Genomic DNA, 18,389 nt, shown 5'->3' on the forward strand with positions numbered 1-18,389 from the left:
GGAGGAGAGAGTAGATGCACGGTCCATGGAATGTGCTCTGGTAAGGGCAGTGTGGATAGTGGTGAGGGGATATCCACATAGGATGAAGTGGTGAGCCATAAGTTGAGACTGAGTCTCAAAGTCATGGTTGTCACTGCAGAGCCTGTGTAGACGGAGGAATTTAGAATAGGGGAAGGAAAGCTTGGTGTATTTAGGGTGGGAGGAGGAGAATTTGAGGTATGAGTGTGAGTCTGTGTGTTTGTAGTGGATGGAGGTGGTGAGAGTGGAGTGATGAATGCTGACTGAAATGTTGAGAAAAGCAACTGAGGTGTCAGAAATAGTGCAGAAGAAGTGGAGGGCAGAATGGAAAGATTTGACAAAAGAGAGGAAAGAGTCTAAATGTTCACAGGAGAGTGAGGTCGCACCGATACAGTCGTCAATATAATGACCGTATAGTTCAGGAGTGGGACCAATGAAACTTTAAAATATTTGGGCCTCAACGTAGCCAACGAACAGGTTTGCATAGTTGGGGCCTATTCTCGTTCCCATGGCCACTCCCGAGACCATCTGGTAAAAATTAGCCATGAATGTGAAACTGTCAATTGAGAGGACAAGTTCGGCCAGACGAAAGAGTGTGGATGTGTCAGGTTGGGGGTTGGTTCAAAGGTCAAGGAAATGTTGGAGTGCATGCAGCCCCTTGTGGTGAGGGATCACCATGTATCGACTCTTGATGTCAAGAGTGAAGAGAAGTTTAGAGGGTCCAAGAGGGGAGGAGAAAGAGTTGAACAAATGAAGAGCATGGTTGGTGGCATGGATGTGAGAGAGGAGAGAAGCCACTAGGAGGGGCAAGGACATGGTCACGATATCTGGAGATGAGTTTGGGGAGGCAGTTGCAGGCAGAGACGATGGGGCGGCCAGGGTTGTTAGGTTTGTGGACTTTGGGGAGGAAGTAAATTGTGGGAGTGTGAGGGGGTGCGGACAATGAGGTTAGAGGCGGTGGGGAAGAGACGGGAGGAGGAGATGAGGTCATGGATAGTAGAGGACACAATCTGTTGGTAACTGGGTGTGGGGTTGGAGGGCAGAGGGCAGTAGAAGGTGGTGTCTTGAAGTTGGTGGAGAGCTTCCACTTTGTAGAGGTCTGCACGTCACACCACCACAGCTCTACTATTGTCAGCTGGTGGTTTTATGATGATGTCCGTGCAGCGTCAGAGACATTGAAGGGCCGAGAGTTCGGCTGGGGAGATGTTCAGATGTTGGGGACACTTGGAAAAATCAAACCAGTCCACAGTACGCAGGCAGGCCCGCGCAAAAAGATCAACTGCTTGGAACTGGCCACATAAATAGCACCTACTACATTCTTGAAGTGGTTGGCATTAAGGAGGGCATCCAGATGTAGAAACATTGCCAGATCAGATTGGAGCCTGATGCAGCCGCTTGTTCTCCAGACCTCAGTCACACCGTCCAACCCATGCCAGCATGGAAAAGGGACATTAAATGATGATGATGATGAGGAAGGAAAATAGGACAAGGTAGAAAATGTTAAAATGATTTTATCATGAAGAATATTTTAGTGCCGGTTTCAGTCTGCATGAAAAACAATTGAATTGTGGAAAAATTAAATTAAATAATTAAATGTTTTAAAAATATTTCCATGTTTTTCAAATACATGGGACATTTTCCTTTTTCTGTTTCTCTCCCTTTTTTACCTTTGTGAAGGTTCAGCAAATAGGTAGTGTCTGAAGGAATATTAAATATTCCTTCAGACCTGCTACTACCTATTTTCCTTATAAATATCAATTCGTGTGTTACTTTCCAACCTTCCGCACACACATAGCCCGTATAATTATTGGATCTTTTCGGTTTGAACGGCAGTTTTTCTAGCGGTGTCATATGAAATTGTCACCCATAATTATGACCCTAGTATCGATCTATTACATTTCAATCTATTTTAGGGTTAGGGTTAGGGGTGGGGGAAGGGTATCTTTTTTTCTTCACAAATGTAAATAAACCCAATCTGTTTCTTAAACGAGGGACATATTCATACGGCACAGAATGTTTTTTTTTTTACCTCAATAGACGTCAGTGATTGGTTGAAATTGCAGAAATTGAAGGAAAAAAAACAACAAATATCTTACAAACTATAGAATTTTCTCAATAAAGCCAAGAGAAAAAGATGTTTTATAAACACATTCTACCAGTATACGAAGTTTAAAATTTTTTAGTTACCTAGAAATTATGTTAAAAACTGCCGTTCAAACCGAAAAGATCCATTGTACTTACTCTCTTATCAACAACCGGATGAATATTTGAATAAAACCAAAATAGATTACATAAGAGTACTTATTGGGACAAGTAAAATAAAAAATTTTTTTTTAATTCTGTTAAAGGGAGATAACAACAGATATTCTCTATAAATGTGAGTAAAGAAACGGTGATGTCAACAAGTCGATATTGGCAAGTTGTTATTTCTTAAATGATGGCCAATAAATCGAATCCGTTTTTCGTGGATGATGAACTCGATGCAGAGTTTTTAAAAGGTTCCAGGCACCCAAACAGAAACCAGTTTGGATACGACGATGATGAAAACCCACACCAACTGTTATCGAAGATAGAAGAATCAGAAATTAGACAACTTGAAAGTACTCGGAATGCTTTAGCATCCATTTATGATTCTGAACAGATGGGAATTGCCACTGCTGAAGTGAGTTATTACCTCATTTTACGTGTTTTTATTACCTAATTTTACGTGTTTATTCTTTCAGTTGGTCTCACCTTAAATGACTAAATAGATTCTGATACATTGATTATTTCTAGGAATCGAAAAATTACCCCTATTTGACAGGTTCGTACATTTGTCATAAACATGTTTTTAAAATGAGAAGTATAAAACTAATCTGAAATCCGGTCAGGACTGAACAAAATTTTATGAAAACAGCTAAACATTTTAATTATAAATCCATACTTGTTAACTTTACAAGTATTACGACAGACATATTATTTTGACAAAGTTTTTGTCCAGTATATATTATTTATCATTACATCAGTTGTTTCTCGATTCGGTGATATGCAGTAACATGCACCTAAACAATAGTGGAATTTCTTCCGGCTGTTTATGTTCTATGTTCAAATTCCGCCGATGACTCAACTTTTTGATATTTTAGAGATCGATAAAATAGGTGCCAATCGAGCACTGAAATTATAGTAATCAACGAACCTCCTCCCTCCAAAATCGCTAATCTTGTGTTATTTTAAGTTGAACAGCTATTATTTTATGCAATGGGAGGTGTAAAAAGAAACCTTATTTAGGTGATCTGAAGTATAAGGTACCATTTATTTTCTCAAACTTTAATGGTTATTATTTTACCTCACGAGATATTTTCGAGAAATAATAGTCGAATGTCCATATAATCGAACCCACCCATCGTAACAGTGCCGACATCTGGAAGTGGTTTCATTTACACACACATAACTGACAAACAAATCGACTATTATGTTTTTAAATTCAGTTTAGTAGGGATTCATCGGCTCAATATTTTTGATATCTGGACAATATTATTATTTACACACACATACACAAAGTTGTATTAAATATAGTTAATCTATCGGCGATATAATTTTAGCAGTTGATTTGTTTTAATCAAATGACTTATGTAACAAGAAGCAAGAAAAAAAAAACTTGTGTGAACCATCCTATTTCTATATAATATTAGGGCTGGGGTCAAGTGATGGTATTGTTTATATTCTTAGCGTTTTAATAGGCCAGACATTTTAAAATGTCATTGTTTACAACGTATTGTTCTACTTAGTAATTAATTAGTGAGATTGATACTGTCAGAAACAACCTTATCTCTGCCCTTCTATATCGTTTACATTAATGTTCCAGTTTCTTCTGAAAATGCATTAAAAAAGACGATAACGTTGACAACTCGACTAATTAATTGCATTACATATTTAGCATAAGCTGGAGGTCATTTTCTTTTCCCCTTTTTATTATTATTAAATGAAAAAAAAAAACTCTTCTTATATATAATATTGACCCTCACTAATTCAGTAAATGTAGTGTTAGAATAAGGAGTTTGTCGGATCAATAACGACCACTTCATCATATCTTTAAAATACCCAGTAAAGGGGGGGGGGCGTTAAATAAAGGAAGTGAAATTTTTTATGAAAAACTAGTAAAATGCAGGATACAGATTCAGTAATTCTGTTGACATAGGGCTTACATACTAACAAACAGGAACTTACAACTAACTAGTTATGTATCAGGATGGGAAAGCCGTCAATTCCACCATGTTCATTAAAAAATATAATTGAAACACCAGGAACTGATGAGGAAACCAGTTTTGGATGTTTCTTGTTATTCATTGTCTTCTTAATACACATCTTTGATGTGCTGTTAGCAAAGAACCAGAGCAATTCTTTTGTTTCTATATATCATACAATGTCAGAGAGCCAATGTGTAGTTCACATAAGCTTCTCACAATCAGCTGTTCTTTTCAAAAGTGCATGTTTTTATCTGATGGACAGAATGGATGGCGTTTGTGTGTTTACACAAGAAGCACATATCATGCATTTGAACCATGTCTAGAGCTAAATATGACCCAATTATAATAATGAATTCTTATAAAGGCACAAGGCCGAGTATTTTAAGGGAAAGAACTGTCAATACTATTACTCCTATTTCCAAGACTTAGCTAAAACATATTTCATCCATCCTAGAAGGATGAAATGTAATGTCAGTCTAGCTGGGATTTGAGCTCAAAACAAAGATTGTAACAAAATTCTACAAAGCAGTTTGGCCACTGGTGTAACAATTTTGTCTGTCCACTATGGGTTATAACAGGCCTGGCCAACTCGAATTACATTGCGAACCATTTTAATCGCAGAAAGTTTTTTGAGGGCTGCTTGTATACTGACAGAATTGAAAGCATTTTGCTTTCTCATGCTATTATTACAATAATGAGTGAATAATTGTTGATCCAATGTAAAATATTATCATTGCAAAAACAGTAGTATCTTTCTTTTTTTACTTTTCATTGTAATCTTTAATTTTTATAAAATTTTTAAAATGTTTAAATAAACCTATTTCAAGAAAGCATCAAACAGGCCACAAGATAAAAGCTTGCAGCCTGTGGACCTCAGGTTGGCCAGCCCAGGGTTATAAACATGCCGAAAAACCCAGTAGAAATGACTTTCCTGTGTTTACAAGTTTGCACCAAAAACACATTTGTGATAATTGAATACATACATACAGCAAGCAAGCAATTGGACTAGGCTCCCTGTTTGTTTGACAATCACTTTGCAATGCATATTGCATGCATTTTATCATAGCGCCAGCACTTGATAAATTGCCTTGTCTTTAGCAACACTAAAATATTCTCTCTTCTCCACATTTGTGCCTGTTTATTCAAGGAAGTATATCCTAGAGAGTGAATAGGAATGTGCAGACTACAGCAAGAGTGTGGTACGAGGGAATAGAGGTAGGTGTGATAGAGAATACACTATTGGAAAAGACAGTGATAACTTATCACTGATAAGCAACAACAAGATGGTTGCTGGTAAGCTGAGCCATGGAGTCAGTACATTAAAAACTTTGACTTAGACTCATTATTTTATAGTTGGAACTCCCAGTTTCATCTCTTCTTGTTGTAATAAAATTATAAAAGAAATAAGCTATAAAAGAAAATCAGGAATATCTTTGCTTATCACTTCAAAAATCTGAAGTACATCAAAGGTGAAACTAAAACACTGAACACTCAAAGTAACTTAAGAAATGACTAATTTAAAAGAAACAAACATGTTTTGATACATAGCCTTCTCTTTTTGAGATTAAAGCCTTGTCTTAATGTAAAATTTAAATAAATGTAACATGAAAGATTACATTAAATGAAATAAAAATTATATCATGAAGATAGAAAACATTAGCTTTTCCAATTGAATAAAGAAACATATCTATAGAATAGAGATGAAATAAAATGACCGGAGCCAGGGCTGGTACATTTGTACTGAATCCAGTCCAACAATTTAATAATTACTTCTGACTCTGACTCATCTGGCCCATTGGTAAGGAAATTGAAAAGAAAGGTAGCACAAATGGTATGGTGGTTGAGGGAGTGAATGAAAGGAGGGAAATGGTGGTGGAAGAGGGAGTAATGGAGGTGAGAGAATGTGCTGGTTATTAATAAAAAAAAAAAGGATGATGGTAAGTGAGAAATTGGATATGAGCCAGTCCAGTGTTATCCCTCATTATAGAAGCAATATAATAGGAGAAAAGTGGAGTGATTAAACAGTGACAATAAACTGAGAGTTAAATATAGACAGATCCACATCCTAACATTCATCATCAACATTTTAATAGTGTTCATTTTGCCATGCATGTTTAGGTGGGTTGATCTTCTCAAGCGCTACATGTTGCCACTTGTCATCTCCTTCACAAGATTCAGTCTCTTGAGAGAAGTCTTTGCTATTTTATCATATGTCTTCCTTGGTCTCCTTCTACAACAGCTTCCATCAATTGGAACACTTGACACTGCTTTGTTCAACTGATATCTTTGATAGGCGTTACATGCTCTTGCAAACACAGTTTTCTCGCTTCCTGTGTTTCTAAGTGGTGAAAATAACTTCTAACAACAACCTCCTCCAACACTTTTAATCTTTCTCCCTTTTTAGTGACCACTAGTATGATTTTTTTTAAAGCCAAATTTCCTGGAGACCTATTTTCATGTTATTCACCAGTGAGCTCTCATCAACAACAAACTGGTAAAAAGTATTGCTTCATTCAACATCTGCAAGGCTTTTAATTGTGTTTGGCATGAGAACTTTTAAATAAAAACGCCTGCTTGTGGATTCTCTCTGTTTCTCATTCGGATTCATGTCGGACCACACTATTGCAGTGTGTGCTGATCTTCCTCTGATTTTCACTATATCCTCTCCAATCTCCGGATTCATGTCGGACCACACTATTGCAGTGTGTGCTGATCTTCCTCTGATTTTCACTATATCCTCTCCAATCTCCTTGCCAGCACTACCAATAATACTCTCTTCTATGCATTTAAAATTTTCTATTCCCTAATCTTCTGCAGCCTAGACTCCTTGTGCTAAATCTACACTGACCCCATGAACAGTGACCTTAAAAATCCCCCAGTGAGCTCATCTCCGCTTTGTTTCCTTTAGTAGTGTGAAGAGACAATCTTTACACATGAAGAGAACATAGCACCCACTTTCAACAAACTTGACAGGAACAGAAGCAGAACCTTCAAGGTTTCTACAAATGCTTGGTCTCACCATCACTGAGGATTTCTCCTGATGAATATGCCATCTCAGCATCACAAAGAATAGCATTCCTTTTCAGAGCCAGAAAAAAATATTCACCGTATAATAAGCTCAGGTGCAATGCAAAAGTGTACTGTTCCTTCGTCTGGAACAGTGCTGCTATTATTCACATAGAAATCGTAGACTTCATGAAATCATTCATCAACATTCTCTAACCTCTACTTCACAGATGTGCTGTCTCATCCTTTTACCTTTTCCACTGATACAATGGTGTCTACTCTTCAGAGCTGGCTGGTCTTGTGCCACCTCCATACATGCACCTCCAATTCACTTCCTTTCTTCTCTAATATTATATGACCCTGCACCAAGCCCCACATTAATTTAGACATTCATCCTTCCTCCCAAAATGCCAACCCTCAGGAATTCCCTTCCTTGTATATCTTGCTTGCATTAGTCAACTTGTAAATGCTGAGAAGGAACTTAAACTGTATCAGTTTCCTCAGTCACAAAAAAACCTGTGTAGATCATGGGAATAATCCCTTCCTCCAGACCACATGAAATCATAATTGTGGCCAGATCACCCATGCCAGTGACAAGCAAAATGCACCCAGTACACTCTGAGGAGTGGTTGGCATTAGAAAGGGTACCCAATCACAGAAGCAAAGCCAAAATGGACCAGCACCTGGTGCTGCTTTCTAGCTTCCCAGTTCCAGTCAAACTGTCTTACCTCGGCTAGCATGGAAAACAGATGCTAAATGATGATGATGATTAGGTCTCATATCATCTACTGAAAACATTACATTTGTTGTAAATGTTATTGAACAGCTGGGAGTTACTGACTCTAATGTATGAAATAAAATCCAAAGAATTTTGCTTCCTGGGAAGTACTATCCGCTTCTACATTAGAATCTGAATTTCAAAGAATGCAACAGTTGTTTGTAATTACCTCTGCTCCATAATAAATCATCCCATTACTCTATCTCTTGAGTTCTTTTCCTAGAACCACCAATGAGGATTGTTGAGGCAGTCCCTGTATGGAAACTGAATTTGCTTGAAATAGTAGATATCATCCCATTGGCTAATATAATGTGCAGTTATCTAGAAAATACGACAGGATTGTCACACTTGTTGGGGTTAAACAACATACTGTCACAATAAATATAATCACAAAGTATCTGTATATGACTTTGGTGAAAGCTTTGGGGATTCACCATTAAACATAATTGTTTTTGATGAGCCAACAAAATAATATCTATGTAGTTACTTGACCTACTAGAAATAGCAGCCAATTCTCTTCTAAACTGTTTTGTATTATTAAAAAAAATTACACATTAGATTATGTTTAAAAAAAAATGGGCTGGTCACAGAACAAGAAGGCTATTGTTATGCTATAATCTTGCCTCTTCAGGAGTCAGTAAATCAGAACTCCCAACTAATATTAATCTATTCCTTCTGAACTATCAATAATTTCTGCTCTTTATTGATGGGATTAATTCAGATATCAATTTGTAATAGACTTTAAAGAATAACTGACATTTATTGAATTACTATAGTGTATGGCAGTACTGAATTGATATATTCTGTGACAGTATCATGCTGATCATCAGATACTTACAGAGATTTTCTGGAGTATTTTACCAACCATATTCTACCAATCTTAAAATGAGCATAGATGTTGAAAACAGTTGCAGAAATTCTAGATCATTTTGGCAATGAGTTTAAAGATCAAACTCTAATGACTCTAAAAATAATTGAAAAAGTAGATCTGCAAGTTAGGGCTGACTTGTGTTGGTCAGGTCTCAAAGCATTTCACTGCTTACTGCAATCCTTTTTCATCACCTGGCACATATAGCAACACAGAAAAACTAACTCTGGTGTAGTGTATCATCATTTTTAGCATGGTTTTTATAACTGGATACCCTTCTTATCACCAAACTATTTTACATTATGGACTGGGTACATTTTATTGTGTCAACAGCATGCATAAGGGACTTTGTCCCCAATAAGAATAGACTGCCTTACCTTATGTTGTCTTGCGTGTGTGTTTGTGTAAGAGGGAGAGAGAGAATATTTTGTATGTATATACATATATAAATTAGTTGAAAGACTAATGTGGTTGCTGATTAGGTTGAATATTCTTTGGTTTATATGAGCAAGGGAGCATTGCTGAGGAGAGCTGGGGAAGGAAGGATTGGAGAGAGTGCTTAGAAAGCTAGTGATTATAGCAATTCTGTGAGTTAATCCTTGCTAATCAGCCAGATGGATGTCTTTTGCATGCTGACTAAACTATTTGTGTATATACAGCAGCAGAATTCCAGATCTGTACTCTAATGTGGGTTGTACTTGAGATTTATAGGTGTCCTAAAGAGAAAAGTCTTTGGAATGTAAAAGATCATCAGAAATCATGATACCTAGTATTGTAGTATGTGGATGATCTCAATGTACAGAAGATGAATCCATGAAGGATGATATCATGTGCATAGAAATTTGTGTGTGTGTGTATTGTTGGTAGTAGGTTGTTAGTGTATAGAAAGATGAATGTGGGATGCATCAACTAAACTTTGTGGTAGACCAGAGTTCATAGTATGGGTCTTAGAGCTACTTTCAGCTCGTATGCTGCAATACTGTGTACTGACATAAAATTTTCAATCAAAGAGATAAACACTATCATCTTTGAGATGGTGGAAGTGAAAGCTGTAGCTGATAGGACTGGAGAAGTTGGGTATTTTTGTACATTTCCAAATATTGGAATATATTCCTGCAGAGGGAGAAATTGAAGAGTTTATCAAGGATAGAAGCTGCACTAGAGTGTACCACTTGAAGGTCAGGGAAAGGATGCTGTCAGGACTGGTAACTTTGTGTTGATGTGATTAGATGAGTTTGTAGAATGTGTGCAGAGTGAAATTAGAGGTTTTGTTGGTGATACTGCTGCTGAGCCATCTTAGTTGAGAAATGATGGTTAGGAGGTTTTTACAAAGCTGGTAAAGGACCTTTTGGCAAAGAGCAAGGACTGGCTGTAGTTTGAAAGGCAAGAAGGCTTGCAGACCATGTGATGCACAAAAGATCAGATTAGAGCCTGGTGCAGCCTTCCAGCTTGCCAGTTCTCAGTCAAACGTATTTCTTTACTACCCACAACGGGCTAAACATATAGAGGACAAACAAGGACAGATAAATGGATTAAGTCGATTATATCGACCCCAGTGCATAACTGGTACTTATTAAATCGACCCCGAAAGGATGAAAGGCAAAGTCGAGCTCGGCGGAATTTGAACTCAGAACATAGCGGCAGACAAAATACGGCTATGCATTTTGCCCGGTGTGCTAACGTTTCTGCCAGTTCACCACCCTAGTCCTCAGTGAAACAGTCCAACCCATGCCAGCATGGAAAGCGAACATTAAACAATGATGATGATGAGGTAATTTTAAGACCCCTGATGACATATCAAACCAGTTGAAATATAGCTGGCAGAATCATTAGCATGCCAGACAAAATGCATATCAGCATTTCTTGTAGATTTACATACTGAAGTTAAATATCAGCAAGGTTGACCTTGCTTTTCATCCTTTCAGGATCAATAAAATAAGTACTAGTTGAGTGCTGGGGTTGATGTAACTGATCAGCCCCCTCCTCTAAAATTTCAAACCTTGTACCTATTAGTAGAAAGAAATATTGGAAACAGCTAAAGGTTATAGTTTGAAAAATTATAACCTAATTAACAACTCCTCTTAAACATCTATAATAATGATAAATGTGAAATTCTGTCTGTCTGTCCGTCCAGGACCCCTGTATCTCAATCTACATTTGTTCTACATAGACATATTATACCTTTTTGGAATCAGGATGATCCCAGGATTGAAAATCTGCCCTTTATTTGGTTCTTGAACATCCAGCTTTGGGATCAGGTCTGAATGAGGATTTGTTATATGCTAACAGTTGAAAATTCAAATTTTAAAAGAGCTCCAAAAATTTGTGAACTTAAAAGTTTTCATTTAAACTGAATTTAAAATAATACTGCATCAGTAGGGTACCAATAGGTGCTTTATTATTATTGCACTGTTTAAGGCGATGTGCTGGCAGAATCGTTAGCATGCCAGGCGAAATGCTTAGCCATATTTTGTCTACCGCTACATTCTGAGTTCAAATTGTGCTGAGGTTGACCTTGCTTGTCATCCTTTCAGGGTTAATAAATTAAGTACCAGTGAAACACTGGGGTCAATGTAAGCAACTAGTCCCCTCCCACGAATTTCAGGCCTTGTGTCTTTAGTAGAAAGAATTATTATTGCTCTGTTTAGCTTTGGGTCATAGGCCCAATTAGCCCTTTGCAGGAGCTAGCATAAAAGTCCGCACAGAGTGCGACTTTTAAGCTGGTTTAACAAAATTTGAAAGTTATGATTAATAAGTGAATATTTATTTTTATTATTCAGGAATTACTTCATCAAGGTGAACAACTGGACAATATAGAAAGGAAAACAGATTCAATGTCTGTAACCTTGACAGCATCTCAGAAACATATAAATAATATCAAAAGTGTGTTTGGTGGCATTAAAAATTGGTGGAGTCGTGGATCAGACAAGAAACTTAGTGAAACAGATTCCCCACCTGTACGTAATAGCCAGCTGAAAGAGGCAGTGAACAGTGCAGAAAAGATACCACGATCAGTTGGAGGAACTCAACGAAAACAAGAACTAGATGATATGTACAGCGATAGGCCTGTTGATTTAGATAGGAAGTTTTTGGCTGGAAGTCGTATGGCTGATGCCCAGGTACCTGATCAATCACGTCATGTAACAAATAGTCAACATGAAGCAAAGATGAATGAAAACTTAGGTATGTATACTGCTAGTTCCAAACATACCATTTTATTTTAGTGTTTAATCATCATTGTCATTTAATGTCAATTTTCTATGTTTGACAGGAGCTAGTTACACAGAAGACTGTACCAAGCTTTAGAAAAGTGTCAAATGTGTCCTCTTTAAATTGTCTTCCTGTTTGCATTAGTCCATATAGATAGTATATATGTTTATTGTTTGGTTGAGTTCCTACTCCTATTTTGTCTTTATTGAGGGCATTTTAAAGTTGATAGAGAAAATAAAAATTGTAGACATTGGAGGCTTTCTGATTAAAGAATGAATGGTTTTAGAGTTACATATAATTGTTTTAATATGGGTAATATCATTTAGATTTTTGTACATTTAGTGTTGTAGATGAAACAATCAGTATTTTTGATAAGAAATATGTTGACATTTTCATTGTAGTACCATGGAAGAAATAATCTTACTGATAGCAAAAGCTGGATTGCTTTCAAATTTTGGTACGTGGCCAGCGATTTCAGGAAGGGGGAGGTAAGTCGATCACATCGACCCCCAGTACTCAATTGGTACTTATTTTACCGATCCTGGAAGGATGAAGGTAAAGTTGCCCTTGGAAGAATTTGAACTCAGAACGTAATGATGGACAAAATACCTATTTCTTTACTGCCTACAAGGGGCTACTCACAGACGGGACAAACAAGGACAGACAAATGGATTAAGTCGAGTATATCGACCCCAGTGTGTAACTGGTACTTATTTAATCGACCCCGAAAGGATGAAAGGCAAAGTTGACCTCGGCGGAATTTGAACTCAGAACGTAGCGGCAGACGAAATACCACTAAGCATTTTTACCTGGCATGCTATAAATTCTGCCAGCTCACCACCTTACTCTACTATATAATATTGGATTATATTTATTACTGTGCAATTTAATTCCAGATTAGGACATAAAGTGGATTTAGTAAAAGTAGTTTAATTTTAGGCCCTCTTCTTCTAAACTTTCAGATGTGACATAAAAGCTGAATTATATAAATATTCTTTGAAGATTTTAACTAGTATGTTGTTTTATATATACTCCTTCTAGTCATTGTAATAGTGTTGTTAATTTATTTAAAATTTGTTAAAATTTTAATTTCAGATTTGATGTCCACAGGCCTGTCTCGATTAAAAGGTCTTGCTTCAGAACTAGGTAACGAAATAGAAGGACAAAATCTGCAGTTGGATCGCATTAACACAAAAGTCGAGGGAGTTGATTCTTTACTTCAGAGTCAAGATAAACAGTTACGAAGAATCTTGAGGAAATAGGAATTTAAAAAACAGTTACCCAAATAAAATATTGAACACATCTTCAGAATTAAGTTGTTGACTTACTCCAGAAAAAAACAAACAAACAAACAAACAAGAAACAAACCTTTTTGATATTTTAATTAACACATTTAACAAATACAAAATTAATTAATGTTTTCTAATTAAGATGTAAAAATTTAAATATTGCAAATATATTTTTTGTTTTGTTTTGTTTTTTAATTGCTTCTCAGTCTTGTTTGTTTTTAGTTTTGGTTGTGCTCTCTCTCTCTCTCTCTTTCTCTCACACACACACACACGTGCATTCAAATTCTGTTAAAATTTACTATTCTTCTTTCTTTCATATTATTTTAAAAACTGAATTAAACAGACTCCAGTTGTGTTAACAGTCAGACATCATATCTATGTTGTTAAACTATCATACCAGAACATTTACTCAATATTATTTCCGTTTATGTAACTTGAAATACATACTAAAGGTGACAACAAAATTCTATCTTGGATTTATAATTAAAGCATTTTGTCAGTATTGTGCAAAATGTTTGAGAAACAAAGAATTCTTTTTTTATTTGAGATAGTCTTTTAGCTTTCTCAGTTTTTTTAAATACAATTTTATTTTGTATCATTCAACTACAGAATTCACATGAAGACTCTCCTTGATTCCAGTTATTTTATTTCTTTACTCTGCTTTTTTTGTTAGTTAATTATTTTGTTATCTCACGGAAATGATGTTCTAAATGACACAAAAAATTCTCAAGGAACTAATTTTTCCTTTAAATTTTTTTCCCCTCTTCATCTATGAAGTAAATTTCAGTTCATTGAAAACTTTTTTGCATGCATCATTTAGTACATCAACACCTATCTCTGAGTTACTTAAAAGCATGTTGTTGGCCCAATTGAAATTGTTTCTTTTGTTCATCTTTGGTACTTTGTTGTCTGATGTTTTCATATTGTAAGCTGTTGTTATTTTACAAAAATAATTATATAATATACTAGTTATATACCCATATTATCTTAAGAAGGATAACCCAATGCAGGAAAAGAATACTTAATGTTATTATTAAAATTTGTTTTCGTGATCTGTACATATGTAAAACTAAAACCGTTTACAAATAGTCTTATTATTATATCAGATTGGCAGAGTTGTTTAGAGTGTTGGATGAAATACTTAGTTGTATTTCTTCTGATTCTTTACATGATGAGTTCAAATTCCACCTTATATTCCTTTGGTGATGATAAAATAAAATATCAGTCCAAGTACGCAAGATAATGATATCAACTAATCCCCTACCCCCATAACTACTGGCCTTGTGCCAAAATTAGAAACAGATATCATACAATAAGTCTTAGTTATTATACCAATGAAATTATTTGATTAACTTATTTAAAACTTATTGATCAACAATAAGAGTGATGACAAGGAAAAAAAAGCAATATTTATTGCAAATTTGAAACTATTGATGTGTGTATGTGTGTGCATATATATATATATACGTGGAGGCGCAATGGCCCAGTGGTTAGGGCAGTGGACTTGCGGTCATAGGATCGCGGTTTCGATTCCCAGACTGGGCGTTGTGAGTGTTTATTGAGCAAAAACACCTAAAGCTCCACAAGGCTCCGGCAGGGGATGGTGGTGATCCCTGCTGTACTCTTTCACCACGACCTTCTCTCACTCTTACTTCCTGTTTCTGTTGTACCTGTATTTCAAAGGGCCGGCCTTGTCACTCTCTGTGTCATGCTGAATATCCCCGAGAACTACGTTAAGGGTACACGTGTCTGTGGATTGCTCAGCCACTTACACGTTAATTTCACGAGCAGGCTGTTCTGTTGATTCGGATCAACCGGAACCCTCGTCATCGTAACCGATGGAGTGCTTCCATATATATATATATATATACACACACACATATATATATAGTTTAGACTATCAGGGATTTGGAACATGTTGTCATGCAATAATGATAGTATTACTGTACAACTTAACTATTGTCTTCTAGCTGATTTTAATAATATGATTTATAAAAAAATATGCTTACTGTTTTAATGTGATGAGAATTTGCCATACAGAGAAGAGCATACAATATCATTTACTTGCTGATGAGTGTCTATAGATAATTAAATCCACCACCCCCACCCTTATATGTACTAATATATAGACTAAATACATTGGTTTGGCTTGTACTTATTGTCTGCTAGCTAGTTTAAAAGTTTGTGCATTGAGAGACAGCTCTTACTGTTTTAATATGTTGCATTACAAACAGGCATCCCGTCATAGAAACCACGCCTTAACAGACATTGGAGCTTGACATGTTTGTTAATGTTACTATGAATATTGCAAGCCTAGCCTAGACATTGGAGTGTGACACAGTCCTTTGACCTGTCAAACCATCCAACCCATTGATGCTAAACGATGATGAATGTGGATAGAAAAGATTGATATATGAATTTACATTAGTATCCATTATAGTACCTTTATGGTCATTGTAGTGGTTTCACAAAATATTTAACTTGGTCATTTCTGCTACACTGTAACTTTTTTTTTTTTCCTTTTCAAAAAATACCTATTGTTAGTAGTCTCCAGGCACTATGTTAATTCTTCGTTAGTATAAGAACAATAATATTACTCACATTGTTAATGACATTTTGCAGAGAATTGATCCATTGAGATTTAATTTAAATGTAAACATTTGTTAATGTTACTGTGAATATTGCCAGCCTAGCCTGTGATACAATTAGAATTATTAGTTGTAGTTATTTTGCTTCACTTATTTTATTGATGCCATAGAGAAAACTGTGAAAGTCATTCACATTCACTAATTCCCTTATAAACAGAATGAACTGTAAGGATTCTTTGGTTATTTTTGATAGAATTTAGTTTATATATTTGAGTGCTTTAATTATGATGGCAAAGTGCTGCTATAAAACTCAGTTGCACAAAATACAACTTTGATATACATTAACCCTTTAGCATTCAGATATCTCTGTCAAATATAATGGTTATTTATTGACACTGTTTTGAATTATTCATGCATTATTTTATGTATTTGAGATTTTAATGATATAATTGTATATTTTTAGAAGGACATTGTAGGCTGGCTGTAAGAGGGTGGATCTTGACAGTTTGAACATAAAACAGTTAAAATATTTGGATTGGATATAGCTGGTTTAAATGCTAAAGGGTTAAAATTGGATCAGAAATGTGTCAGTTAATAGTTTAAGTCTTAAAAATCTAGAATCTTTGAATGTGAAATAATTTATTTTTTTAAGTGTAGAAGACAAAGTAGATAATGCTATAAGTAATAGCATGTAGATGATATTTTGAATAGAAAAAATTTTTCTTTGATATGATTGATTGATTGATTGATTCTAGTTTCAGCTCACGAGCTGTGGCCATGCTGGAGCACCGCCATTTGGTGTTGCTACATGGTTTTACTTCACGAATGCTTTTTAGCAACTGCCATTTGGTGCATGAGAGAGTTCGATGCAGCTGCCCTCATCTGCACCTCCTGTCGTGAAGTTGGTTCATCTGGGATACCTGACAAGAAGAGATCCAGTTTCATTTTAAAGACATCTGCATCCACCCCATGCAGGTCTCTTAGGTTCTTCGGGAGGATATTGAAGAGCTGTGGGCCTCGGAAGCCCAGGCTATCACAGTATCTTGTCCTACATCTTGATGGCAAATTTGGAGTCCTAGGCACCATGCAGTGGCGCCCAGTTCTGGCATTTGTGTAACTCTCGATGCCAAAGTTTGGGACAAGTCCTTGGTTTACTTCCTGAAATATTTTTGAATTATACAGCTATACTTTAACTTGTTCTTATAAAGACTCATATGATGAAAGAAAGAAATCTTTGGGTGTTAGAGAATGCATCCTGTCTTTCAGTGCTAAATTTTAAGCTCTGAAGCTTGTTTTAACCCCTCCCCTCTTTGAAAAGAGAAAGCTACTTTTGGCTAATCAGTAGTAGAGCAAACTAGGGCTTATCATAATTGTTGTTTTGTAACTTCATTAATATTTTTCAGAACGTTCCAGTGGTATTCACTATATATATATATATATATATATATATATATATACACACACACTATAAATACTTAGTAGTTTCCATTGTACATGTATTTGCTGAGTCGACATTCTAATAAACGTATGGACTTTTGAATATTTTGCTGGAAAAGCTAGCAAACTTACAATATAAATGTGTAGTAAAATATGAGGGTAGATGAGCATCACAAAGAAAATGTGCATATTTGTTTCGTAAGATGCTTAAGTTACTAGTATTGGTAAGGTTAGAACTTATGTTACCAATATTTGCACTGATCCAAAAAGGTAGTGTGTTATATATTTAGCAAATCTAAAATAACTATATTAATTCTAAATCTGTTTCCTGGTAAGAAGGAAATTTCCAATCCAATGAAAGCATTTTTTAAAGGATTGGTTGCTTCACAATACTCATGTTCTAGCATTTCTTTGAAAAACTTCAAAAGAAGCAGGCATTTTTGGAAAGAAAAAACAACTATTACACAGCAATCAAAGATCAGAAAATTATTCATCAAATTTTATTTCAATAATGCAGAAATATATATTCATATTTAATACTATATAGATTAGCCAAGAAATTTCTTTTTCAATGATAATCTTTGTTGTTTTTTACCCTTTCGTAAAGATTTTCTCCTGCTGGGGGGAGACACTGGGCTTCAATGTGGTCTAAGCAAACCAAATCGTTTACCTCAGTCCTCAGTTGAAAACATTTCCCTTACTTTGTTAATGCCATCATTATCACTCACCTCTATTGTCTCTCCTCTTTTATAGCAAAAGCCTTCTGCTTATACTCAAAATTATTACTAAAATGTTTCGTTTTGTTTTTCTTGTATATTTGATGTATTGGAAAAAAATTTGGGGTGGGGTGGGGGCTATTTTGGTTTTTGTTTAATTTAAGATATTTCAATAAGTTTTTCAGAAATGGATGTATTTTTATTCAATAAAAGAATTAAGTGATTCAATTTGACTAATTTGTAACTCTAACTC

General features: G+C 35.6%; 1 protein-coding gene across 1 annotated transcript; it reads left to right on the forward strand.

Annotated features, from left to right (window-relative positions):
- The first annotated feature begins 2,381 nt into the window (after window positions 1-2,381).
- Window positions 2,382-13,491, forward strand: LOC115213510 (synaptosomal-associated protein 29). Its single transcript, XM_029782519.2, has 3 exons — window positions 2,382-2,680; window positions 11,677-12,079; window positions 13,202-13,491. Exons 1-3 carry the CDS (start codon window positions 2,453-2,455, stop codon window positions 13,366-13,368), a joined length of 798 nt encoding a protein of 265 aa, XP_029638379.1. The 5' UTR covers window positions 2,382-2,452; the 3' UTR covers window positions 13,369-13,491.
- The last annotated feature ends 4,898 nt before the right edge of the window (window positions 13,492-18,389 follow it).

The sequence above is a fragment of the Octopus sinensis genome, linkage group LG6, assembly GCF_006345805.1.
Source record: "Octopus sinensis linkage group LG6, ASM634580v1, whole genome shotgun sequence".
Lineage (NCBI taxonomy): Eukaryota > Metazoa > Mollusca > Cephalopoda > Octopoda > Octopodidae > Octopus > Octopus sinensis.